The sequence below is a fragment of the Lygodium microphyllum genome, chromosome 13 (genome assembly GCF_053477565.2).
Source record: "Lygodium microphyllum isolate KBCC chromosome 13, Lygodium_microphyllum_v1.1.10, whole genome shotgun sequence".
Taxonomy (NCBI): domain Eukaryota; kingdom Viridiplantae; phylum Streptophyta; class Polypodiopsida; order Schizaeales; family Lygodiaceae; genus Lygodium; species Lygodium microphyllum.
This window is the reverse complement of record NC_141147.1, coordinates 31,571,373-31,583,814: the sequence shown is the minus strand read 5'-3', so window position 1 is coordinate 31,583,814 and position 12,442 is coordinate 31,571,373. Positions and strand designations below refer to the sequence as shown.

The window sequence follows — 12,442 nt, the reverse complement described above, 5'->3', positions numbered from 1 at the left end:
GAGTTCCCACTTCTATAGGATTACTCAATCTGAAGCGGACTTGCCATTGCACTTGGTTCAAAGAGAATGGGAGACGGAGAAGAGTGTGGTATATCAATCCTTCTACCCATAAGGAAAAATCCCATTCTATCTTTTCGACCTTGCAAAAGATATGTAGAATTCCACGAGGGTATTCTATCCACCAAGATTCCACCCTTGTAACTAGTATTTAGGGTTCTAGGATCCCATTCTAGGTCAGGAAGGGGCTCATCAAATTCTAGGAATGATGTAGGATTTATGGCTAGAGCCCCCCCTGGCATTCACATTTCCTACTGCTGTAGACTATTCCTACAAATAGACCTTGTACTATGAAGCTGATCTAAGCTCATAACCCCCTTGGAGTAGGGTCTTGTAGCTTGCTTGGGGGTAGTCTAGCGCGACCTTCCCTTTTATCCAGTTTGTCAATATTTTCAATCAGAGGTCTAGATACTAGTAAACACACACAATCCTTTTAAATGTATATCAAATGATGCAATGACAATCACACCATCGTGCAGCTCTCACAGCTTCCATAGCCAAGGTAGACCTTATCCTAAGGTAATCTTACATTCTAATGAGAGATAGGGAAGGCAGAATAAATTCAAGATGGGAGAGCGTAAGAGAAGATGGCTTAGTTGAAGACCGAGACAAGGCGAATTGAGTTGACTCTCTCCCTTGCAACCTCTCAGGGTAACTCCTCTCTCTCTCTCTTTCTTTCTCTCTCTCTCTATAGCTCCATCTCGCAGCCTCTTGGAGGGATATCCTTCTAGCTCCCTCTCTCTATCTCTCTCTCGCAGCCTCTTGGGATCTCCTTGTGCTTCTCTAAACTACTCCCCATGCCTCTTATTTATAGCTAAATTAGAGAAAAAGAGTTGTGGCTAAGAAGATCTCTTTATGAAGGGGATCTTGACAAAATCAACAATCTGAAACTTTTAAGATGTAGTATGATGCTCAAATCATGATGGTTTCGTCGTTTGATGCACATAATTTCACCAATCATACTTTTTTTGCATTAAATCTCTAAAACTAGCTGAATAAAACACTTGCTTTTTTTACATCACATCTCGTTGTAGAAATTTTCATAGATTTTTAAGATATTAAAAATAAATAATATCTAAAATATACTAGTTTTATCCAAAAATCCAGTATTTTTGGACCATCCATACTTTACACACTAACATTAATGACTAATATGGCTTATAACTCTCATTCACGTGGTAACTTCCATGATAGGTGGCTACAGTCATTGTCAATCCGAAAAAAATATCGGATTCAATCCTCTCTTTTTTTTGTTAGTTAGTTATTAATGTTAGTTAATTTTTTACTTTTAGTTTACCTTTAGTTAGTAATCTTACTAACTTACTAATTGACTAACCAACTTTTGAACTAACAAACTAACTTTTAATTGTGGAAGCATTATATAATGCTTTATAATGTACCAATGAAAAAATATCTCCATGAGTGCTCGGTAATTCACCTTGAGACATATCCATGGTTCAATGCTCATTAAGAGCAATCTCCTTAACTTGAACTTATGGCGTCTCCTTTATCACTTGTGTGTATGATCGTTTCTACATAGAAAATGATCAACAATTAAGTGTACGTTAATAAAGAGTTTTATCACTTAAATCATACAATACATGATATTGCTTATACTAAAAATGATAGTTAAACATTTTTAAAGTACTTACGTGCTTTTCATAGCCCTCATCAATGCGCTTTTGTATTCTCTCAATGCGGTTGTTCTTTTTTGAGTCATACTTCTCCATGGCCCTCATCACAAATGCATGTATGAACTCCTCCCTTTCCATGGTGCGCTCTTTCTCTTCTAGCAAGTCCCATGATAAACTCGCCTTCCCCTGTTGAACCTTCTCATGTTTTTTTCGAGCCAATGTTAATTTTCTACTACAATCAAAAAAACGTTTTTGTGCTTGACGGTAGTGGCAAGTATCTATAACAGTATGAGAATGATGTTTTCCGACGGGACGGCCAATCTTTCTATGAGGTATATCAATGTCCAGACCATGCTCAACTCTCAAGTGCTCAATCATCCTTTTTCTCTTAGTAAAATTTGCATGTCTCTTTGGGCAAAGAATGTCGGCACGACATCGACGTGTGAGAGACCCATCAAATAATGTAACCTCTTCGTATGGTGGATTTCCCTATATGGAAAAGAATATATATACTTAATAGTGGACTTGTGGATGATATACAATGTGCCTACTTATTCATTACATACAAAATGCACACAAAAGTCATGCATATATTTCTTCTAAATAATCCTTTAGCAAAGAGTATCCAATAGTAATATATTAAAATACAAAACCGTTTTCACATTCATAGTTTATAATATTAAGAAAGATGCACTCTTTCTAAAACATAGCTCGAGAAGCTTACATCCATAGACATTTGAGGTCCACCATGCTCAACAGCACCTCCATGACCACATCGAGAAGCAGATGTAACCTAGAAAATTAAAACTATCGCACTCATTTTGGAAGCTTTATAGAAAACACATATAGCTTGATCAAAACCCATAAGAAATGAGCAAGTTTACACTATTTTTTGTATTGTTATCGAAGATGTCCAATGCAGAATGCGTCTCTGAAGAGCCACTAATGGATGTAGTAGTGTCTGAAATATCTGAGAAAAATCAAGATTAACATCTATGCATGAAAAATCACTATTGACATTCATCTATGCATATTTATAAATTCAATATATTCCAGTCAATGGGATTGAATAACCCTATACCCAAACAATGCTATTAAAGCATATCACAAATTATGTGAAACAAAAACTAATAAGAAATGAATTTGAAAAGGCACCAAGATCGATGATGAGTAGCCAAATAAAGTGTATTTAGTATATAGCTCAATAAGTATGCAAGTAGCTCAACAATACCTTTTACGCACCTTATCAATTTACACCACATATTGTATCCATACATTTGGCACATCTTTATCATTTTACACATTTAAAAGTAACTTATCTATCTCTCCCAAACCTCCCTCCCCTTTCCCCCTTACTAATAAAATTTTTAACTTCTATGGCATGTTAAAGTGCTTTCCTTGCTATCAACATACCCTTTGTAAAACCACATGGAAATACAAAGAGGACCATATGTTACAAGGTTATGGTGAAATAAATAATCCCATGGCATGCACATAATGTCAATAAAAAGAATCCTAGAATAATGATAGCAATTAAAACCATGGTAGTGCATACATAGTGTTATTCTTTTCATTATGTCTAGCAAGTTAGTTTTGCACATACAAAGCTAAAGAAAGATTTGTATCACCCAAAATTGTAATTTGTCACCAATATAGCACCACTTGAATGAGTGAGTGAAAACCATCATTTCTAGAGCTCTAATATATCGCAAGTATATTAATACTCAATTGATTTTTGGCATTGCAATTGGAAGCCCATGATCAAGATACCCACATCAAAATTGAAAGTACACGACTTATAAATGAGAAAGAAAGCACATTTATCAACAAAAGGCCATCAATCAATGACATGAAGAAAGGAGGAACACCTACCAACTTGGGTAAAAGGATAAAGAAACCAACCTGAGAGATTAGGGTGGCAAGCTAAATAGGTGGGGGGAGATGGTTGTTGACTATTCCGTGTTCAGAAAATGGAGATAGTATGGACAGTACGCCAATCAACACACACAAACAGCAGCGATGGTGGACCAGGCATGTTGAGCATAAGGGCGGAGCTTCCTATTGTTATTGTTATTGTTGCTGTTGGAGATGGTGTGAACAACAGGCCAATCGACACACACACAACAACGATGGTGGACCAGCCATATTGAGCACAATTACGGAAGCTCAGAGATGGATGGAGATGGAGACTCGTTAGATGGAGATGGAGAGATGGAGACGAGGGACATTGATGCTCCTAGCTATATGTTGAGGTTGACCATTGTAGCCTTAAATCATTTATTATTTTGCCAATTTGTTTCTTAGCTCTCATGTATTTCTCTAAGACTCCTCTTTCTCTACACACAAGGAGTTTTTTGAGTGCACATATCTAGCACCTTGGGAGATCAAATTTGTAGTTTGTGTGATGTGTGTGTGATAGTCAGATCTTACCTTGAGGAGGTGATTGGGTTGGCCACTAACTTTACTAGTTTGAGTAGGAGATGATCTTGACTTGTGTACTTTGTTGTAGAGAGTAGGCTTGGGATTGTATCCCATCTTTGGTGATAAAGGAGATGGGGTGTTCACTCCTTACACCCTTCGTTGAGTAGCAGATGTTTCCAACATTTTATTATAGGATGGGCAAAAGTGCTAGGAGAGGATGGCCTCTCCAAGATGTTTTCCTTCATCTACTAGGAGGAGGTGAAGGTTCCCTATCTACAAGCCTTTCAAGAGGTCATTAGCTATGGTAGGGTGCTAGGTGTCACAAGGACATGAATTTTTAACTTAGTAACTATTGCATAATTAAGTTGTGATACTTAAGTTGGGCATAAGAAAGTGCATATGTAAGATTGTGTTGAGTGATTGTCACGATGACAACACGACATTGAATAGCCCCTTGGAAATGACTTTTGAATCATGGGGTTTGCATATTTGAATGATATAATGCCCTATGCTAAGATTTGTGAAAAGTTTAAACACTTCTAGGTTTAATTAAATTCAAAATCGAGGCTAGGTAGCATTTAATGTTATTTAAAATGAGGGAAGGGCCAACTTGTTTTTGCATATGTAGATGCTAGTGAAAATGGAAATTTGTGAAATGCCAAGTTTAGGTTGGGTTGCATATAAGTAAATATTCCATTTTGGGCACTTTCTTTTCCATTCTAGTGTGGTTTTTGGGTCGTACAAGGCTGGGGAAGGCTGTGAAGATCAATTTTGGGAAAATACTTGGCAATTAAAAGCTAATCTAAAGCTTGGGAGAACAATTGATGGTGAATCTTGAGTAGGTGACAACATTTAGGAGCCTCTTAACTAGTGGGTGACTATCATTTGGGATGCAAGAGAATTAGCATTCTATCTCGTCTATTGTTTCTGTCTCTGTCTCTCTCCATGTGAATTCAACCCTTGTCAAGAAAATTTGAAGCATTTTAGCAATGAATTAGCTACTTCTAGATCTGATTTTAGTAGAAACTAGGGTTGGCTATCTTGGAATATGTACCAAGAAATCTCAACCATGGACAAGGGATTGTTGCTACAAATTTGAAGACTTACAATAGATATGAAGAGATGTGGTCATCTACAGTAAGGGTGAATTATATGTAAGTTTTGAAGGCTCAATTTGGCCCCTCGAGAGTTTAGAACCAAGGGGAAATTGAGAATTGTTTATCCAAATCATCTACAACAAGGGTGACCTACATGCACAATTTTCACTTATGGAAATCCTAGTACAAGTTGTAGGTAAAGTCCATGACATCCATAGATGCCTTCTTTTGCATGCAAGAGGGTGCTAGCTAGCTTAGGATAGAGGGTGGCGAGGTATTGCCTTCCTTGTTATATCCCTAGGGGAGGATGAAAGTCATAGGTCCAAGGGGAGCCATGGCAACTTGATCTACACATCGCATGATCATATATCTAAGAGTGATGGCTTTGGATTTGGGAGGGTAAGGTCATGGATGAGGTGGGATGGGATCTAGGAGACTTGTACTAGTTTGCTTTGATAATCCCCTGGAAATGAATGAGCTTCTTTGCCTCCACAGGCTAAAGTAGTAGACATATTTTGATGCAAAATGACACTGATTAGACCCCATCACATAGTAGGCATTGAGCAAAGCATAGCATCATGGATGGTTTCCACCAAGACTTCTAGTGATGTGTTTGGGATACTTGGCAATTGACTAGGGCAGGGGGAAGGGGGGGGGGGGGGGGGGGGAGATGTTCACCCATGAATATATGTATGTATCATGTGAGTTCAAAATAAGGGGTTTTAAAAATACCATTTTAATACATTTTTTACATACAAAAGGGTGTCATATAAAGGGGTTACTTATAGATTAAATAAAAAAGGGTTGTATTTTATTCAAGAAAATTTCACAGATAAGGATATTTATAAATAGGCCTTAAATGCACATGATATAGAGGACATATATATATATATATATATATAGCAAGCCCCCGATGCAATTGAGGAGGGTCTCCTTCTTGTAGCTTGTGATGCATGGGGTGGTAGTTGGCAATCAATTGCCCTAGATATAATATGACAAAGTTTGCTAGTGTTGCCAACCACAAACTACTGTGGAGACTCCAATGCATTCTCCATCGTCATATGAGGCAACATAGTTAGCGTGAGGAGTCTATTGACTACTCTCCTAGTAGAGCCTAGTCTAGGGTGTATCTCATGGGGATATTTTTGTTGGCAATTAATCAATGGGCTCGACACCTACTACATGAAGCAAAGATGTAGGATACGATCTCAATCGAGATTGGCTTGTATGCAATGGTAATCCTAAGGAATGGAGGATCATTGGAAGCCTCACAAGGTGCACATTTGGAATGCACACTACTAGATGATTTTCTACAAACAAGACCCTCTCTCGAAGTATGCAACCTTGGAATAGCTTTGGTCATCCTTTTTCAATCCCTCTAAGGCTACTAGGAGTAGCTATATAGGGACTCTCGGCATTGATGGAGCTTCAACAACAATCTTCAACGGTATCAATGGAGTCTCCTCTTGTAAATTTCCTTTCACCTCTCGGTTCCATCTTTGCTTTGTTTCACTACCATTTATTCTAGAGTCCTCTCTCTTTCTCTTATGCAATAGGACCATTCCTACATTGTTCTTGCTTGTTGCTTTGTCATTTCCTCTGCTTCCACTTTCCATGTCTTGATTATTCTATGCACACTTACTCAAAATGGTCTAGATGAAGTCCAATGTTTTAGACTTCATGGGACTTCATCCTGACCACACGATGATGACTTCTACATGTCTATAACTACATGTTTAGTTTCTTAATGCAAAATGACTTTCAACAATCTTAATTTTCACACGTGTACAAGTCCATCCCCACCTCAATCCCTTAATTCCTTAAACATTGTTGGGTTTGCCCTAAAACCATAGTGATTGCTTTAACCAACAATTTTGCTTAGCACCTAAAATAGTAGAAATTGGAATTCTTCATGTGACTTTCTTAGTCTTAGGCCTTGTAACCAATCTCTCTATGCCCCATCTCTCTCTCTCTCTCTCTCTCTCTCTCTCTCTCTCTCTCTCTCTCTCTCTCTAAGTCGCCATAGGTTCACCTTTCTCTTGTTGAGAAGGAGCAATGGGCAATGACTTTGTGGTGGAAGTCATACCTCAAGACTAATAAAGGAGGCACTTATGCCAATAAATACTCGATTGAACTCCAACATTTTACTCCAATGGACTAGTTGTAGCAATAGAAGGATTGGAAATCCAATCAACAAAAAGCAAGAGGAGGATCTCAACATTTTCTTTACTTAACTTCACCAAATTCCTACTTATGTATCCCTTTTCTCTTTCTAAGCATGAGTTCATTTTCATGTTTGTGGATAGCCTGCATACGACTATTTTGGCTTATGTGGAGGCACAATGTCTAAATTTGTTGGAGTGGGCCATGAAGTTGGCTACCACCCATGAAGATCAGGAGAATTACAAGAATCTTGGTCAATTCAACCAATCTACTGTTGCTAAAGCCAAAGAGAAGGCAAGTGCACAAGTAGGGGGAGATGCTTCCAAGAAGGAAGTTTCTCAAGAGGAGCAAAACAAGCTATAGGGAGAGAACATGGTGCTTTGCATAGAGAGGAGAGAGATAGACTACAAAGGAGAGAGAAAGACAAAAAGAAAAGAGAGAAAAGAGAGGAAGCCATAATAGCTAAAGGAGAAGCTTGGAGATGAAGAGGATATTGTATTATTGAATGAATGAAATGAAAAGTTAATCCTCTTGCATCTTATACTCATGCTAGTGTGGCTAGAGTATTTCTCATACTAAAATAGTTGTTTATTTTCCCTTCATTAAAATCCATCCCCACTTAAGAGTTTTTTCCCTCGAAAAAAGAAGAAGAGCTTATTACAAGAATTGCTTAATAAGCATTACAGAGTACTACTCTATTTACATGGTATATAAGGATGGGGACAAACTAAAGGAATCTCCATGAAATTGATTGGAATTGAAGAAGAAGACCAAGTGGACCATATATACATCCATCGTGAGCATACTGTCTACAACAGTCCATACTATCATAAAACTGAAATAACTTTTGATAGACTTATCCAATTTGAACATGCTATAGATCAATAGAAAGCTCATAACATGTACTTTCAGTCTATGTAGATAAGTCGTCTCTAAAAATTGATCCGAATAATTTTTTTTTCAAAAATAGTGAGTTGTTTGTAGTGAAACAAGGGTAAAAAATACTTATTCTTCGGCCATCTCTCTAACCAAAAGTGTCCCTTTAAGGTAAGGAAACTCCTCCACAATAGATTTCGGTTACCAAGAAGCCTCTTCTGAAGGTAAACCTTGCCACTTAATAAGATATTCCACTATAGATCTGGTGCGAAGCTTCTTTTCCTTGTTGGCCAATGATAATCTCTATTATATATTGGATAAGTCCCTCTTCATCTATTTGTGGCAACTCCTCTAAATATTCCAATTGTGAGCCAATGAAAGGTTTCAACAGACTTACGTGGAAAACAATATGGATCCTGGTAGTAGGAGGCTGCAACTTGTAAGTTAAGTCTCCAATCCACTTAAGGATTTTGTATGCTCCATAATAGTGATGTGCTAATTTGTTGCTGGAACCATCCTTCAATGAAGCATACCTAGACTTGGGCACCGTTAGAAGTATTAGCTCTCCTTCCTAAAACTCTAGAGGTCTCCATTCCTCATTTGCATAGAGTTTCGTCTAATCATGTGCCTTCCTAAGGTTCTTCTTGCATTGATGAAGCAGGGTCTACATTACACTCTTTCTAGTTCTTTCTTTCCTTGGGGATTAATCCTTTCATTGAACATAAGTGTAGGGAGGGCCACCTTGTAACCATACAAAGCCTCAAAAGGCAAAAATCCTATGCTCAAATGAGTGGTACTATTTTAAGCAAACTCAACTAGATGTATCTAGGCATCCCATACTCGTTGCACATCATGGCAGTAGTGGTGAAGGTAAGTCTCAAGCCATTTGTTGAACTGCTTCATTTGATCATTAGTCTAGGGATAATAAGCTGTGGATGGAGTTACTTTAGTCCCCATGGAATTGAAAATAGCTTACCAAAAATTTGGAGTCATGATCATGAACAATGACTTCAGGAAGGCCATGTAATTTAAGCAGCTGTTCCATAAATTGATCTGCCACTTGAGATGCTAAAAATTGTGTCTTTGTAGGGATAAAATGAGCTGCTTTTGTCAACCTATCCCCCACCACATAGATATTATTCTACCCTTTCTTGGTAGTAGGAAAACTAGTGATGAAGTACATAGTGATATGCATCCATTTATCCTCTGGAATAGGCAATGGCTGCAATAGACCTCCTAGTTTATGCATGTTATCTTTGTTTTGCAAACATGGAATGTAACGTGACACAAAATCCTTCACATACCTTAAATGGGGAGCTGTTGGTGAAGAATGCCTTTCCTCCATAAGTTGTGAAAACCCTTAAATGACTAGCTGTTGGTGAATAATGCATTTTCACCATGATTTTTTGCTTGAATGGGGAAGCATAGGAAATAGCAATCTTAGCATGATACCACATAAGACCATTCTTACCTCCATTAAGCCTTGTTGTAATTTTTGGAAGAAATGATTGAATTCCTTATCCAAAAAATATGCATCTTTGCATTCTTGAATCCAATCATGATGAAGTTCAGTCATGGAAGATACTCCATAAGCCCACATTCTTGACAATGAATCTGCCATAATATTGTCTTTGCCCCTAGTGTGGGTAATATCAAAGTCATAATTTTGGAGAGTAGCCACTCAACTTCTTTGCTTTGGAGTAAGACTAGACTATGTGAGAAAATATTTGAGTACCCTATCGTCCCTTTTCACATGGAACCGGTTGCCATAAAGATAGTGGTGTCATTTCTTAATAGTATGCAAAATAGCCAACATCTCTTGGTCATACATCTTTTCACATGGAACCGGTTGCCATAAAGATAGTGGTTGTCATTTCTTGATAGTATGCAAAATAGCCAACATCTCTTGGTCATACACATTTTTTCCATCTCTTTGTCACTCAGCTTGCGACTTTCAAAAGTAATGACCCCATGCTCTTGAAGTAGGATAGCATCAGTACCATGTCCACTCATATCACACTAAATGGTAAACTTCTTCAAAAAACCTAGACTAGGATAGGGACTAAAGTAAGCAGCTTCTCCGACTAGTTGAAGCTACAATCAATGATGGAGTCCCAAAAAAATGCTTCCTTTTTCAGCCTATCTGTCAATGCTGTTGTTGTCCCACTATCTCCCTCGGCATCCACCTTTTTGCTTGGTGGGTATCTCAACATGGCAGTAGTATGCTACTCTAATCAATCAAGAATTTGCAATGCAATTGAAATTGAAAAGGAGCAATCAAATGGGACAAGGATTGGGTATTGAGAGTATCTTTCGGATTAGTGACTCACTTCCATTATAATACTTGCTCTTTTTTATCATTTTTTTCATCAAGAGTCAACCAAGCATGGTTAGGGAGTAGCTTTAAAAAAATTTCAAAGATAGTTTCACTCCTATTGATGCTTGCCTAAGTGGAATTCAATCAAGGAACAATGCCACAATGCCAAACAAAGGCTTTTAATTCTCCGATTTAATGAAGGGAGTGATTCTAACAATGAAGGGGAAAGAGAACCCTCACTTTCAAAAGTAGTCATGATTTACTACTTCTTTAATCTCAAATAGCCATATTTCTCCAAAATGCCTTTAAAAATGGATGGAAATTGATCCACAACCTTCTCTTTTAGCCATGGTGTTGCCAAACTTGCTCTAAGACTCTTGACAAAGGTCCAAGTTAGTCCATGCTTCATGTAGATAGCCTACAAGTATCTAACATATATCTCCTATATCTATTGCCTTGGATTTTATGATGTAAAATAGGGAAAATGTGTGTGGAAAATGAAAAAATCAAATGGACAAATAGCCTAAGCTTCAATACCACTTATAAAGGAGATAGAGATAGACTACAAAAGAGAGAGAAAGACTAGAAATAGAGAGAGAAAGACAAAAAGAAGAGAGAGAAAAGAGAGGAAGCCATAGAAGCTAAAGGAGAAGATTGGAGATGAAGAGGATCTTGTATTATTAACTGAATGAAATGAAAAATTAATCCTCTTACGTTTTATTCTGATGCTAGTGTGACTAGACTATTTCTCACACTAAAATAATTGTCTATTTCTCCTTCATTATAGAATTTTCCCAATAAACTTGACTTAAAAGATGAGACTTCCTTGGCAAGAGTCAAAACTATGGAGGAAGCCTCAACCTTGTCCATTGTGACTTCTACCCTTTAGCTAGCACCCTTGGAAGACTTGGATTCTTCTTTCTTTGGATGTCCTCATCTTATGCTTGTACAAACAACTGTCGGGGACATCTTACACTTTTCTTTGTGGATGGTGGAGCATTAAAAACATGACTCATGACAAGTTGCTGATAAGTGTCACCTCCAAATAGTTTTCATCAACGTCGCACAACCATGAACGCTTTTTGTCTTAAGAGAAAGGTGAAAGCTAAGACATGTGACTTAAGGGAGAAAGTGGAGGACACGGTGTTAGGGGTTGGAAAGGTGTAGACTAAATCCATTGGGGATCAAAGAAAAGACAAGACAGATGGAAGAGAGAAATATTGGAACAAGAACTCTTGAATATTTTGTAAAACATAAGAAGCAGACAAACCCAACAAACAATTGTATTCCTCTTGGAAACTCTATACTACTACAATAAATCCCCTCAAGCTGAATACACAACGTCTAATATGATAGCTAAGGCAAAGTCTATCTGAGACGATAGCTCGGCACTAATCTTTCAATCCCTAAAGAAATTACAATAGCAAGTACAAATGAAAACTTTTAGTCCTCACCTACAGTAGTAAGTAAAGAAGTATTCAGATATGTTGTGAAAATAACCTCTTACATCATACCTTTCTAGACCAAAGGTATCTGTAAAGAGGTAGAATCACTTATCTTTTACTTCATCCATGTTAATTACAAAAGTAAATCACTTGTTTATTTTCCCTTGTAACAATGGATCAAATTTCTATTTATAACAATTTACAACAGTTCATGCTAGCTTTTTAAATGTTGCTTTTCATGTATTTTTCCTTCGAAACTCTTGATGTTTGGTTTTCATGTATTCGTTTTTTCTATGCCTAGCTAGAACTTGTTTTGACCATAAATTTCACACACAAACTCAAAGTAGGGTCATTTTGGGTACTCAAATCAAGGTAAACAAATTGGTCAACAAGCTAGTGCAAGCAAAATTGTGAAAATCCCTTTAGAATAGC

The 12,442-nt window shown here is 37.4% G+C and overlaps 1 protein-coding gene across 2 annotated transcripts in view; it reads right to left on the bottom strand.

Moving 5' to 3' along the window:
- Positions 1-842: 842 nt before the first annotated feature.
- Positions 843-12,442, bottom strand: part of LOC148026474 (uncharacterized) — a 28,014-nt gene continuing 16,414 nt past the window's right edge. Inside the window, exons 2-5 of one of the 2 annotated variants that reach the window (XM_087690916.1) lie at positions 2,576-2,661; positions 2,416-2,484; positions 1,710-2,180; positions 843-1,589 (exon numbers count right to left, since the gene is read on the bottom strand). In XM_087690916.1, the coding sequence (XP_087547042.1) occupies positions 1,551-1,589; positions 1,710-2,180; positions 2,416-2,484; positions 2,576-2,661 (665 nt within the window). In that variant the 3' untranslated portion in view covers positions 843-1,550. The remainder of the gene's footprint in view (positions 1,590-1,709; positions 2,181-2,415; positions 2,485-2,575; positions 2,662-12,442) is intronic. The other variant, XM_087690917.1, reaches the window with a different exon arrangement.